This window comes from Carcharhinus amblyrhynchos, chromosome 10, assembly GCF_965287045.1.
Source record: "Carcharhinus amblyrhynchos chromosome 10, sCarAmb.v2.hapA, whole genome shotgun sequence".
NCBI lineage: Eukaryota > Metazoa > Chordata > Chondrichthyes > Carcharhiniformes > Carcharhinidae > Carcharhinus > Carcharhinus amblyrhynchos.
The window spans coordinates 62,562,742-62,575,774 of NC_137333.1; the positions used below are offsets into that span (position 1 = coordinate 62,562,742).

General features: G+C 41.3%; 1 protein-coding gene across 5 annotated transcripts in view; it reads right to left on the minus strand.

Annotated features, from left to right (window-relative positions):
• The window catches only part of tgfbrap1 (transforming growth factor, beta receptor associated protein 1), a 51,692-nt gene that overhangs the window by 30,398 nt on the left and 8,261 nt on the right, over positions 1-13,033 (minus strand). For all 5 annotated transcript variants that reach the window (XM_080197165.1, XM_080197169.1, XM_080197168.1 and 2 more), the window contains exon 2: positions 9,600-10,298. In XM_080197165.1, coding sequence (XP_080053291.1) covers positions 9,600-10,281 — 682 coding nt within the window. In that variant the 5' untranslated portion in view covers positions 10,282-10,298. The remainder of the gene's footprint in view (positions 1-9,599; positions 10,299-13,033) is intronic.

The following is a 13,033-nucleotide window of genomic DNA, read 5'->3' on the forward strand; positions in this document are numbered from 1 at the left end:
ATCAGCCAAATTTCCCCTCTTTCCCACACCTCCTTACTTCCTTCATAAGCCTACCATGGGGAACCTTATCAAATGCCTTACTAAAATCCATGTACAGGACATCAACTGCTCTACCTTCATCTACACACTTAGTTACCTCCTTAAAGAATTCAATCAAATTTGTGAGGCAAAACCTACCCTTCACAAATCTGCACTGACTATCCCAGATTAAGCTGCATCTTCCAAAACGGTCATAAATCTTACCCCTCAGGACCTTTTCCATCAACTTACTGACTACCAAAGTGAGACTAACTGGCCCATAATTACCAGGGTCATTCCTATTTCCTTTCTTGAACAGAGGAACGACATGCACCACTCTCCAGTCTTCTGGCACTACCCCCATGGACAGTGAGGACCCAAAGATCAAAGCTCTGCAATCTCATCCCTTGTCTCCCAAAGAATACTAGGATATATCCCATCTAGCCCAGGGGACTTATCGACCCTCAGGTTTTTCAAAATTTCTAATATATCTTCCCTCAGAACATCTACCTCCTCCAGCCTATCAGCCTACGCCACACACTCATCCTCAAAAACATGGTCCCTCTCCTTCTAAACACTGAAGAAAAGAATTCATTCATTGCCCCTCCTATCTCTTGACTCCATGCACAAGTTCCCACTACTATCCTTGACCGGCCCTAACCTCACTCTGGTCATTCTTTTATTTCTCACATAAGAATAAAAAGCCTTGGGGTTTTCCCTGATCGACCTGCCAAGGACTTCTCATGCCCCCTCCAAGCTCTCCTAAGCCCTTTTTCTTTAGCTCATTCCTTGCTACCTTGTAACCTTCAAGCAACCCAACTGAACATTGTTTTCTCATCCTTACATACGCTTCCTTTTTCTTCTTGACAAGACATTCAACCTCTTTTGTGAACCATGGTTCCCTCACTCAGCTATTTCCTCCCTGCCTGACCAGGACATACCTATCAAGGACACACAGTATTTGTTCCTTGAACAAGCTCCACTTTTCATTTATGCTTTTCCCTGAGTTTTTGTTCCCATGTCATGCTCCCTAATTCTTGCCTAATCGCATCATAATTACCCCTGCCCCAATAATAAACCTTGCCCTGCCATACAGCCCTATGCCTTTCCATTGCAATAACGAAAGACACCGAATTGTGGTCACTATCTCCAAAGTGCTCTCCCACAAACAAATCTAACACTTGGCCCGGTTCATTACCCAGTACCAAGTCCAATGTGGCCCCACCCCTTGTCAGCCAATCCACATAGTGTCAGGAAACCCTCCAACACACTACAAAAACTGCCCATCTGAACTATTTGACCTATAAAGGTACCAATCAATATTTTGAAAGTTAAAGTCACCCATGATAACTACCCTGTGACCTCCGCATCTATCCATAATCTGCTTTGCAATTCCCCCTTCCACATCTCTATTACTATTTGGGGGTCTATAGAAAACTCCTAACAATGTGACTGCTCCTTTCCTATTTCTAACTCCAGCCCCATATTAACTCAGTAGGCAGATCCCCCTTGAACTGCTTGTCAGCAGCCGTTAAACTATCCTTGATTAACAATGCTACTCCTCCACCTCTTTTACAACTTTTCCTGTTCTTATTTATTCTGTTTGGATGTCAGAAGTTGCAGCGAGACATAGATAGGTTGCAAGACTGGGTGGAGAAGTGGCAGATGGACTTCAACGCGGATAAATGTGTAGTGGTCCATTTTGGCAGGTCCAGTGGGATGAAGGAATACAATACCAAGTTTAGCAGTGTTGAGGAGCAGAAGGACCTTGGGGTTCGGGTCCATTGGACTCTTAAATTGGCCTCACAGATGGAGGATGTGGTCAAGAAGGCGTATGGTGTACTAGCCTTCATTAATCAAGGGATTGAGTTTAAGAGTTGTAAGGTAATGCTGCAACTTTATAAGACGCTTGTCAGACCCCACTTGGAGTACTGTGTGCAGTTCTGGTCGCCTCACTGCAAGAAGGATGTGGAAGCTATTGAGAGGGTGCAGAGGAAATTTACAAGGATGTTGCCTGGATTGGATGGCATGCCTTATGAGGATAGGTTGAGGGAGCTAGGTCTTTTCTCCCTAGAGAGATGAAGTTGCGAGGCGACCTGAAAGAGGTTTATAAAACATTGCGAGGAATAGATAGGGTGGATTCTCGGAGGCTATTTCCCAGGGCTGAAATGGTCGCTATGATAGGACACAGATTTAAGGTGCTGGGGAGCAGGTACAGAGGAGATGTTAGGGGTAAGTTTTTCACTCAGAGGGTAGTGAACGAGTGGAATCGGCTGCCGTCGGTGGTGGTAGAGGTGAACTCGTTGGGGTCTTTTAAGAGACTTCTGGATGAGTACATGGGATTTAATGGGATTGAGAGTTATAGATAGGCCTGGTAGGTATGAATATGATCGGCGCAACTTGTGGGCCGAAGGTTTGTGCTGTAGTAGTCTATGTTCTAAAAGTATACAAAACTTTGGTTAGACTACACCAAGTTCTGTCCAAAGTTCTGGTCTACGTATTACAAAAATGGATACACAGACATTAGAGAGGATGCAAAATAGATTTTCATCTGGACTTACCAGAATAAAACAGTTATAACCATCAGGAAATGTATTTTTTCTCTAGCAAAAGGCTGAGGGTTAACCTAACGGATGTCTTCAAAATTATGAAGTGACTTGAGATGATAAAGATAGGGAGCGATATTTCCACTTGTGGGGATGTTCAAACTTAATGCAACTGTAAGTCCAATTGGGAATTTAGGAGGCACTTCTTCACACAGCAGCAGGGACCCGGGTTCAATTTACCTGGCTTGGATCACTGTCTGCGCGGAGTCTGCACGTTCTCCCTATGTCTGCGTGAGTTTCCTCCGGGTGCTCGTTTCCTCTCACAATCCAAAAGATGTGCTGATTAGATGCATTGGCCATGCTAAATTCTCCCTCAGTGTACCCGAATAGGCAGCAGACTGTGGCAACTAGGTGATTTTTTGCAGTAACTTCTTTGCAGTGTTAATGTAAAGTGAATGACACTAATGAACTTTAAACTTCGTTCCCGAGAAGGAGAAAAAAGCTGAAACAAGTATTTGATTGCCCAAATTGGCAACTCGTCACATGCATGTGTTTCCAGTAAAGATATCCTCGCTTCTTTTGATAACCTCATTAAAGGTCACTTGTAACTAAATGATTTTATGCCTATCCTTTCAGTAGCTATAACTGGAGTTAAATGTACCCATTAAACTTCTGAAATTAAATACTTTATGCAGTGAATCTGTTTCTACTCAAATTGGTGTTGCATTCATTCTTTTTGATTACTTTTTTTTAGGGGGAGACACAGGGTCAGGAATGGGGGAGGAGCAGCACTGAAATACATACAGAACAGGTGGTGAGAAACTTCTAGACTACAGTACATTATTTTCACCTGACTGGATAGCTAGATACGCCCAGATAAGCCATTTAAGTCAGGATGATATAAACTAGTGATACAGTTGGCATTGTTATGGTGGAGAATTACAAGCAGATTCCCTAACACACATCAAGCACCGGGGCAAGAAAATGCTGCAACAAAGCTTCTATGTGCAGCACAAATAGTGGGAGCAACTTTCTCATTTTGTATCCGCGTATCACATGCTAAGGTTAATGTTGACTACATTAAGAGCTCTTGAACCCTTCCCCTTTTTAACTGCAGCAAACATCATCATAGTCTTAACCTCATCACGTATATGATCATATTAATTGTAATGTGTTGCTGAAAGCACTATTCAATAATTGAAAGACTGAGTATGATTTGTCACATTTGGGACTAGACAGCCAGTTGATCAAAGATGACTCCTTTTGTTGGAGACAGTAATCTATGAGCGGTGTAATCGGTTCCTAAAACTTCTAAATTTCTATATCATTCAAGCATTATTGCTAATTTTTGTATGTCATTGAAAAAAAGTCCATGAATTTTATGCATTTGCAGATTTATCAATACAAATACCACAAGCTGAAAAACGAGAAATGTGCATAGCAATAAATATCGAAAAGATTCTGCAACATTTCTGTATGAGGAAGAATTTAGTACAGTAAATGGGTCTGCCATTGGCATTACTGTAAACGCTTGAGCACTTTTACAACTTTGCTGGCAAGGCTGGTAGTTTTAAAGTCAGGAATGGAAACCAGTTTCTCATACTATTGTAAAGAGTGAGAGGTGAAGACAACCTGCAATAATGTTGGCACAGTGGATGGAATCCTCCCAGTCATGTGGGGCATGTTGAAAACGGATCGGAGGAAATTCACAAGATTTAGTGTTAGATCAGAGTGCTGACAGTCTTCCCAGAGGCTCTGCCTGGTAATAGTGGGAAGCCAATCTACATGATTAACTGCCCATCTGTAGGCTAATGGTGATCTTCCCAGCAGTGATACCCCACTGAGGGCCAAGTCTGGCAGGTGCCTGGAACCAGCATGCCAGTCACCACCCAGAGACTCCACAACGCCTGTAGCCATCCTGTGCAGCAGCTTCCACTCCACAGGCGTGCCTCATAGCTGTGACCGTCTTATATTTGATTAGCTTGATACCTCTTCAGGGGGTGCCTCAACATGGGGCCCTCCCAAACTCTTTCCTACACTGAGAGTGCTCACCTGTGGGACTGCCACCCTTGGAGAACTCAGGAATCCACCTGCCCTCCTTAATTGGACCGCAGACCTGGGAGGTGGTCTTTTGATTGGTCTACTCCAGGAAGATCTCCCTGGCAGGCATGCTGATGGCCAGTGCAAGTTTGGAACCCAGAAATGACACTGGCCTTCGATTCCACCCAGTGTGTGGCTTAACGAGGAAGTCTTAAATTCCCAAGCCCCACACATCAGAAGGGTCTTGACAATTATCTTTTGTAGCTTTGCTTTTGCTAATCTCATCAATTTAAACTGACTATTAAAGTTACAACATCCATTCACCAAAGACAAAAATCTTATCATTTCTTCAGTACACACTGTACAAATTGTTCCTTATAATTTTGGACATTACAAAGTACTTACTTTTTGTTGTCACATACTATCAAACCAATGATTAAACTATCTAACGGCTAATAGAGATTTCCACACTCTCTGAAAATGTGACCTTAAAATATTCACTGCTAAAACATTTTGCGAGGGTTGGAAATACATGCACTTTGATATTACTGCTGTTATTTTTTAACTTCCATTTTCTGTAATGGTTTACAATCAGCAATGGTATGAGAATTTCAGTTTCTTCATGTTTCCCCATGACCGGAATAAATTTTTGCTTTAAGTATATGTTAAGTTCCTTTTTTAATGTTACAACTGAATCCGTAGTCCATCATCCTTCCAGGCAGGGAATTCCAGATCACAACACTCTTCAGAAGTTTTCTCTTCAAAGGAGGGTCGTTGACAATTATTTGCCAACCCACAGCTAGGATTTTTATTTTTAACTACAGGTAGGTTGAGAAGACAGGCCCTCAGCATGAACGGAATTGAAGCTAGTGCTGTTGGCATCAAGTTGATTACACGATAACTGTCCAGCCAATTGGTTCCCCTTGCAATAACTTCCCATTTCTGTCTTTTTGGCAAAATATATTAAATCTGTCTCCTCCGGTTACAGATCTTCCTGCTAATGGAAGCAGTTTGTTTCCATCTACTCTATCAAAACCCTCATTAATTTTAAATACCGCTTTCAAATCTCCCTCTTAAATATTTTTCTGCTCAAAGAAAAATCCCGAATTCTCTATTTTCTCCAGATAACTGAAGTCCATTCTCCTCAGTACTATTCTGGTATTCTTTGCATCCTTAAAGAAATGCCTTGGCATTTTTTCTAAGCAGTACTGACCAGCACTGGGTACATTACTTTAGCTGGGACCTGACCAGTGACTCAATAGATTTATCATTATTTCCTTGCTTTTGTACACTACTCTAATTTAGGATTTTGAACACTTTATCAGGATTGAAGCATTCAAGTTAGTCTATACCAAGCTATCCTGTTATCTTAAGAGATTTGTGTATGTGAATTCCAAGGTCTGTTCCTATACCCACTTTAAAATTATACAATTTAACTTTCATCACTATTCTTTTAACCAAAACACATCATTTCACACTTGTCTGCATCAAATTTCATCTGCTGTCTCTCTTCAAGTCTGTGATCATGTCCTCATTGTTTACCACATTTCCATGCTTTCCCTGACCTGCAAAGTTTGAAACTGTGTCCAGAGTCCCCAAATTACATTCAATTTAGGAGCTGGAAGCCACTTGGCCCTTTCAGCCTGCTTCGCCATTCAAGATCGTAGCTGATCTGACTGTAACCTTAACTCCACATTCCCACTTACCACAGATAACTTTTCACCTTTGAGGAAGAGTTCTATAGACTCATGACAAAAAAAACTCATCTGTATCTTAAGAGTCACCCACTATTTTTAAACAATGATTCCTAGTTCTAGATTTTCCACGAGGAAATACTCTCTCAACATCTACCCTATCAAGGCGCCTCAATGCTTCAGGCATGGTCTCACCAGTGCTCAGTATGACTGTAAGCATAACCCCTCTACTTATGTAATCAATTGTCCTCACAATAAACAATGACATTCTATTCACTTTCCTCGGGTGTCCTACCTGCACAGGTTTTTTGTGATTCGTGCACTAGGATACCCAAATCCCTCTGCACCCTCTCAATTTAGATTATATGCCGCTTTTTTATTCTTTCTTCCAAAATGGAAAATTTCACATTTGCCAGAAATATGCCCATTCACCTATTTTATGACCCTTTGTAGCCTCCGTATATCCCGTAGTTGGAGAAATGCTTGAATCCGTCAAAGAAGAAATAGCGAGGCACCTAGAAAAGAATGGTTTGATAGAGCAGACGCAGCACGGATTCGTTAAGGGAAAGTCGTGTTTGACGAATTTATTGGATTTCTGTGAGGATGTGACTAGTGCAGTAGACAGAGGGGAATCGGTGGATGTGGTGTTTTTAGATTTCCAAAAGGAGTTTGATAAGGTGCCTCATAAAAGGCTGCTACAGAAAGTTAGGGTGCATGGAGTTGGGGGTAAGGTGTTAGCGTGGATAGAGGATTGGCTGTCTAATAGGAAGCAGAGTGTTGGTATCAATGGGTGTTATTCTGATTGGCGGTTGGTGACTAGTGGAGTGCCACAGGGATCGGTGCTGGGGCCTCAGCTATTTACCGTTTATACAGACGTGCTGGAGGAGGGGGCTGAGTGTAGGGTGACGAAATTTGCTGATGACACAAAGATGAGTGGAAAAGCAAATTGCGTGGAGGGTGTGGAAAGTCTGTAGAGGGATCTGGATAGGCTAAGCGAGTGGGCGAGGACCTGGCAGATGGAGGGCAAGTGTGAGGTTATCCATTTTGGCAGAAATAATAGTAGGAGGGATTATTATTTAAAAGGCGAAAAGCTGCAGCATGCTACGGTGCAGAGGGACCTTGAGGTCCTTGTGCACGAGTCGCAAAAACCCAGTCTGCAGGTGCAGCAGGTGATCAAGGCGGAGAATGGAATGTTGGCCTTTATAGCGAGGGGCTAGAATATAAAAGTAGGGAAGTCTTGCTGCAACTGTACAGGGTACTGATGAGGCCACAGCTGGAGTACTGTGTGCAGTTTTGGCCGCCGCACTTGCGAAAGGATATATTGGCCTTGGAGGGAGTGCACAGGAGGTTCACTAGGCTGATACCGGAGATGAGGGGGTTGGACTGTGAAGAGAGACTAAATAGACTGGGTCTGTACTTGTTGGAGTTTAGAAGGATGAGGGGGGAATCTTATAGAGACGTATAAGATAATGAAGGGAATGGATAGGGTAGAGGTAGAGAGATTCTTCCCGCTTAGAAAGGATAGCAGGACTCGAGGGCACAGCCTCAAGATGGCAGGGGGGGGGCTGCTGTTGAGATCAGAGTTGAGGGGGAACTTCTTCACTCAAAGGGTGGTGAATCTCTGGAATTCTCTGCCTGTTGAAGTGGTGGAGGCTACCTCGCTAAATATATTTAAGTCATGGGTAGATAGGTTTTTGATAGACAAGTGGAACTGATCCACTTCAGATCAGCCATGATCTTACTGAATGGCGGGGCAGGCTCGAAGGGCTAGACGGCCTACTCCTGCTCCTATTCCTTATGTTATGTTCTTATTCAAAACTTACTTTCTTACCTATGTGTCATAAATTGAAATCACTAATACATCAGAAAGAGAAGTGGTTCCAAGACGGACCTTCATGGACATCCCTGCATGTTTCTATCCACTCTAGAAAATTAAACGATTCATCTTTGCTTTCTGCCTTTTCGCCAATTTCATGTCCATGTTGGCAGTGTTGCTTTAATCCCATGGATTTCAAATTTGCGAACAGGTTTAATATATAACACAGTATCAAACTTTTGAAAGTCCATCACAATATACACATTATGTTCATTAATTCTTGCTATTACTCAACAACTCAAAGTTTGATATGATTACAGCCTTCAACAAATTCGTATTGGCTGTCATTTATTAAATTCAGCATTGGCTGCCATTAATTAAGTCCTGTTATTCCAAGTGACAATTCATTTAATTGCTATTGTACACTCATTTTGTCTTCTTATTTCCTTTCTCTGCTCTCCTCTGCAATGCGCAGCTTGAGAGATTCTTTACTGTAACATGAACGTCATTTACCACGAACCTGTATCATTTTAACAATTTCTTTAGTCATTCATGGATCTTTAGCTTTGGAAGGTGTCCTTCTTTAAAGGAATGTTTTGAGTTTGCATCCAAACTATTTCCGCCTTGAAAGCCTCCCACTGCTCATGTATTGTTTTACTTGAAAATCTGTTTCTATTCCAGCTGGTTCAGGTCCCTTTTCTGGATGAGCTAACTTTCCAATTGAACACTGTAGCAAGTGCAGAAAATCTTACTGATTATTGAGGCTCTGTGGCAGAGTGAATGCAAAAACAAAGCACATTGAAGTTTTCTGTGCATTATTCTCAAACCAAGATCCTTTCTTCCCTCCAGTTCATTTAGGATTCCAGAACACAATTCAGAATATTAGACAAATGTTTCTAACCTTTCTCCTTAAGCTGTCCAGTCTAATCCCACTGCTCTACAAGCACATTGTCTCTTTTGAGTGATGGTGAATCAAATGGTGCTTTTGAACATAGAACCCTACAGTGCAGAAACAGGCCCTTCGGCCCATCGAGTCTGCACCGACAAACATCCCACCCAGGCCCTATCCTCATATCCCTACACATTTACCCACTAATCCCTCTAACCTACACATCCTAGGACACTAAGGGGCAATTTTAGCATGGCCAATCAACCTAACCTGCACATCTTTGGACTGTGGGAGGAAACCAGAGTACTGAGGAAACCCACGCAGACACGAGGAGAATGTGCAAACTCCACACAGACAGTGACCCGAGCTGGGAATTGAACCCAGGTCCCTGGAGCTGTGAAGCAGCAGTGCTAACCACTGTGCTACCTTGCCACCTCAGACTATACATTGGACTCAAAATTGGCAGCAACTTTTGAAATGGATGACTTATTCACCCTTTCATCTGAAATACTTAAAAGCCATATTAGTCTATATAAATGGTAATCACATTCACCAAATGACACTCAATATCATAATCAAATTGCCAATAAACTTACCCAATGCGCCTGGACCAGCTAATAGAAATTCCTCTCGACCAATTCGCTTTACAATCGGTCGTTTCTCCTCACTGTTGTACGGAAACAGGTCCTGTGAAGTTCCTGTGTTATAACTCAAAATAATATATTGTGTGCTCATTGCCAAGCAAAGGAAGAACCCATCTGCAGCTATAGCAACCGGCTGTTCTGGTGTGGAGACTTCCTTTATTAGTTGGACACGGTCCTCATGCACTGCATATATTTGTACAGTTTTCCGCTTCAATGAAATGGCACAAACCTCAATACAGAAAGGATCTCCAGTCACTGGATTCTCATTCACAGCAAATGCAGTTATTCCTTTGATTTTAGCTCCTGATGATACAGGCTCTAGGTTGATCATATTCAATAAAACCACAGTGTTGTCACACAAGACCATAAGTCTGTTCAAAGCAGATGCTGCCTTTAGCTCATTCACAGCTTTTTTTAGCCCCAGGTATTTGTGTAGTTGTTTGGTTGGAGTAAAGGCAAGTCTCCCTGAGGTGGATGCTTTTTCTTCCAATAGAAAATGATAGATACAGCAGTCACTCGTCCCTACATAAAGATTTTTCCCACAACATTCAATGCAATCAATGGACATCCAGGTTTTGTCTATCAGCAGATCCTGCCCAAGCACAGGAACAAGTTCAAATGCCTTCACACTCATTGTGTCTTCTCAGTCATCTTAAAAAAAAGACAAAACAAAGCAATGAATCATAAAACATAGACATTATCAAAGCAATGGAGCCTCAAACCTCTCAAAAGTTAATGGCACCCTCGGCTATATTTTTGCAAGTTGACTAATGTGCACTCACCTAACAAACAAAAAATAAATATCATCCCATGATCCTACTCACAAAAGCAGTACTTATAGCTTTTCAACAGAACTGGAAACAGCAATAGAGCTGGTCAATATATTACTGCAGTGGTAACTACATAACTTAATTTTAATAGAAAAAATATGGAATGTGATTTTTTAAGGTACCATTGATGATTCACATTCACAAACCTCAAAATATTTAATTGCATCATTAACATTAGATGAAACGGCACAGCACAGGGAGAGAGAAGGATTCAAAAGAGCGAATGAGTTACTTGGGCCATTTATGGCAAAGGCCTTCTGGCATTCAGTAATTCCAACATACAATGTACCATTTAAGATTGGAAGTGAATCAACCCCAAGCTTGGCTCACTAAAGAACATGAATATGTAGATCTGTCATTGTGGGCTCTGGTTCTTCCTAATGTTGGGAGATAAATTCTAGAAGCCAATGCCCCAGCAAGTGTAGTCATCCTGGCTGGAAAAGCTTATTAATACTGTATATACTGACATCAAGTCTGTAGCTGGTAAAACTCCCACAGCATTTCTATGCACACATGGAACTCCTACACTTGGGCATTTGCAAACCTGTCCCTCAGCTATTATGGTTTCATTAGTTGTTTATTTTATTCATAGAAATCCCTTGCAGACTCACCCATCTGTGCTGAACTCACCAAATTAGAACAAAAAGATAAGTCTGACTACTGACCCAGCCATCTGGCAACAATTTCAAAAATTACAAACTTTTTTTCCAATAACCATGATGTAAAAGTTAATCTGTAAAGTAAATGACAGTAATGGGTCAATATAGATCTTTGATGAAAAAGCCTATGTAACTATTCTGACAACCTTTATGTCAATGCCAACATGGTTGTGAAATTGAATGCTGGATATCAAATCAATGCAGTCTACACTGGAATTTCATTGAAATAAAATCTTCACAACATGCTGAAACACTTAGTCACAAATGTTTTGAATTAATTGCTAGCCTGTCCTTCAACAGCTCAAACTGGTGCAGTCCTCAGCTATACAAACAAGCAAAGTCCAAGATTTAATTCCTTTCCTGGGCTAAATTAACTGATCTTAGTCAAAGCAGCAGTGCAGTAAACCATGTCCCCTGCTGGAAGTGTACATGCTGGACTCAGTAGCAATGTGCCTAGCAGCTGAACAACCAGCTGATAGTCAGTATTATAGATTACAGAAACAGAAGACCATTTGGCCCCTCGAACCTGTTCTGCTGTTCAAATGAGGTCATGGTTACACTACTGTATATCTGCCTTTGCTTCATACGCCCTTAATTCTTTTGCTTAATAAATTTGTATCAGTCTCAGATTTAAAATCAACAACTGACCTGGGCTCGATTGCCATTTGTGAAAGCATTCCAAACTTCCATTAGCCTATGTATTTTTCTAACCTCATTTCTGAGAAATCTGGCTCCAATTTTTAAACCATGACCATTAGTCCTGGACTCTTGAACCAGCAGAATTGGTTTCTCTCCATCTGCCCTAAGCATTCCCCTCATTATCTTGAAAACCTTGACCAAATCAAATCTGAGCTTGCGTTTGAGGGGATACAACACTGGTTTTGCAAATTGTTCCTTATAAATTAAACCTTGGAATCCAGGTACCGTTCTAGTAAATCTGTACCACACTCCCTCCATAAGCAATGTATCCTTCCCAAAATGTAGTGCGAGAGCTGCTCTGAGTACACCAGGTGTGGTCAGAGCAGATCTTTGCATAGCTGAAGCATGACTTTTGCACCATTGTATTATAGTGCCCTCAGTACAAAGGCCAGCAATCCATTAGCTTTGGGAATATTTTCTGTCTGCCAGTGACATTTAAGTGATTCGTGAACTTGAAATATTCCAAGCTTACACCCGTGTACTTTCTTAACCTCATTCCTAAAATTCAGATTTCTTTGAATCTCCACTTGTTCTAGCTTTCAACCATTTAGAAAGTAACATAATCTATTCAGTCACTTGGTATACAAAACTTGAATACTGATGAAAAGATACAAGTTGCCGAAGGTTTGCTTATCAGGACAAATACATGAATGCCAAATTTCAAATGATCACAACAATTGACAAAGGAAGAGAAAAGGGTGCTGACTAATTGGCCGAGATGTTGCCATGATTATTGCAACAGGCAACTTTAGGTGCTCCAAACTTCCAGAGGTAATTCAAAACTTGAACATAATCCTTTTGGTAAATGGGACCCTGCACATGAATATATATTCCTTCTAACAAGTTACCCTGGAAAGGCAAAGCATCTCAAAAATTTGAATAACACATTAAGCAATGTTTCACGCAGCTACTATACAGTACTACTCAATCGTGTTTTCCACTAACGGAACACTGCCATCAGACCAAAACTGCCAAAATTTTGTTTATTTGTTTAATTAATTTAACTTTTATGCTTCCATCTACACTGCTTACATATTGACAATCTTGGATATGTTTCTACTCCATCCAAGCCTTTCACAAATAAAGTGAATAAATGAGGCTCCAAGACACATCTTGCAGAACACTATTTATATTGGCTGTGCATTCTTCCTACTCTCTGCCTTCTGCCACTCAGTCCATTTCCTAACCAAGTCAATAA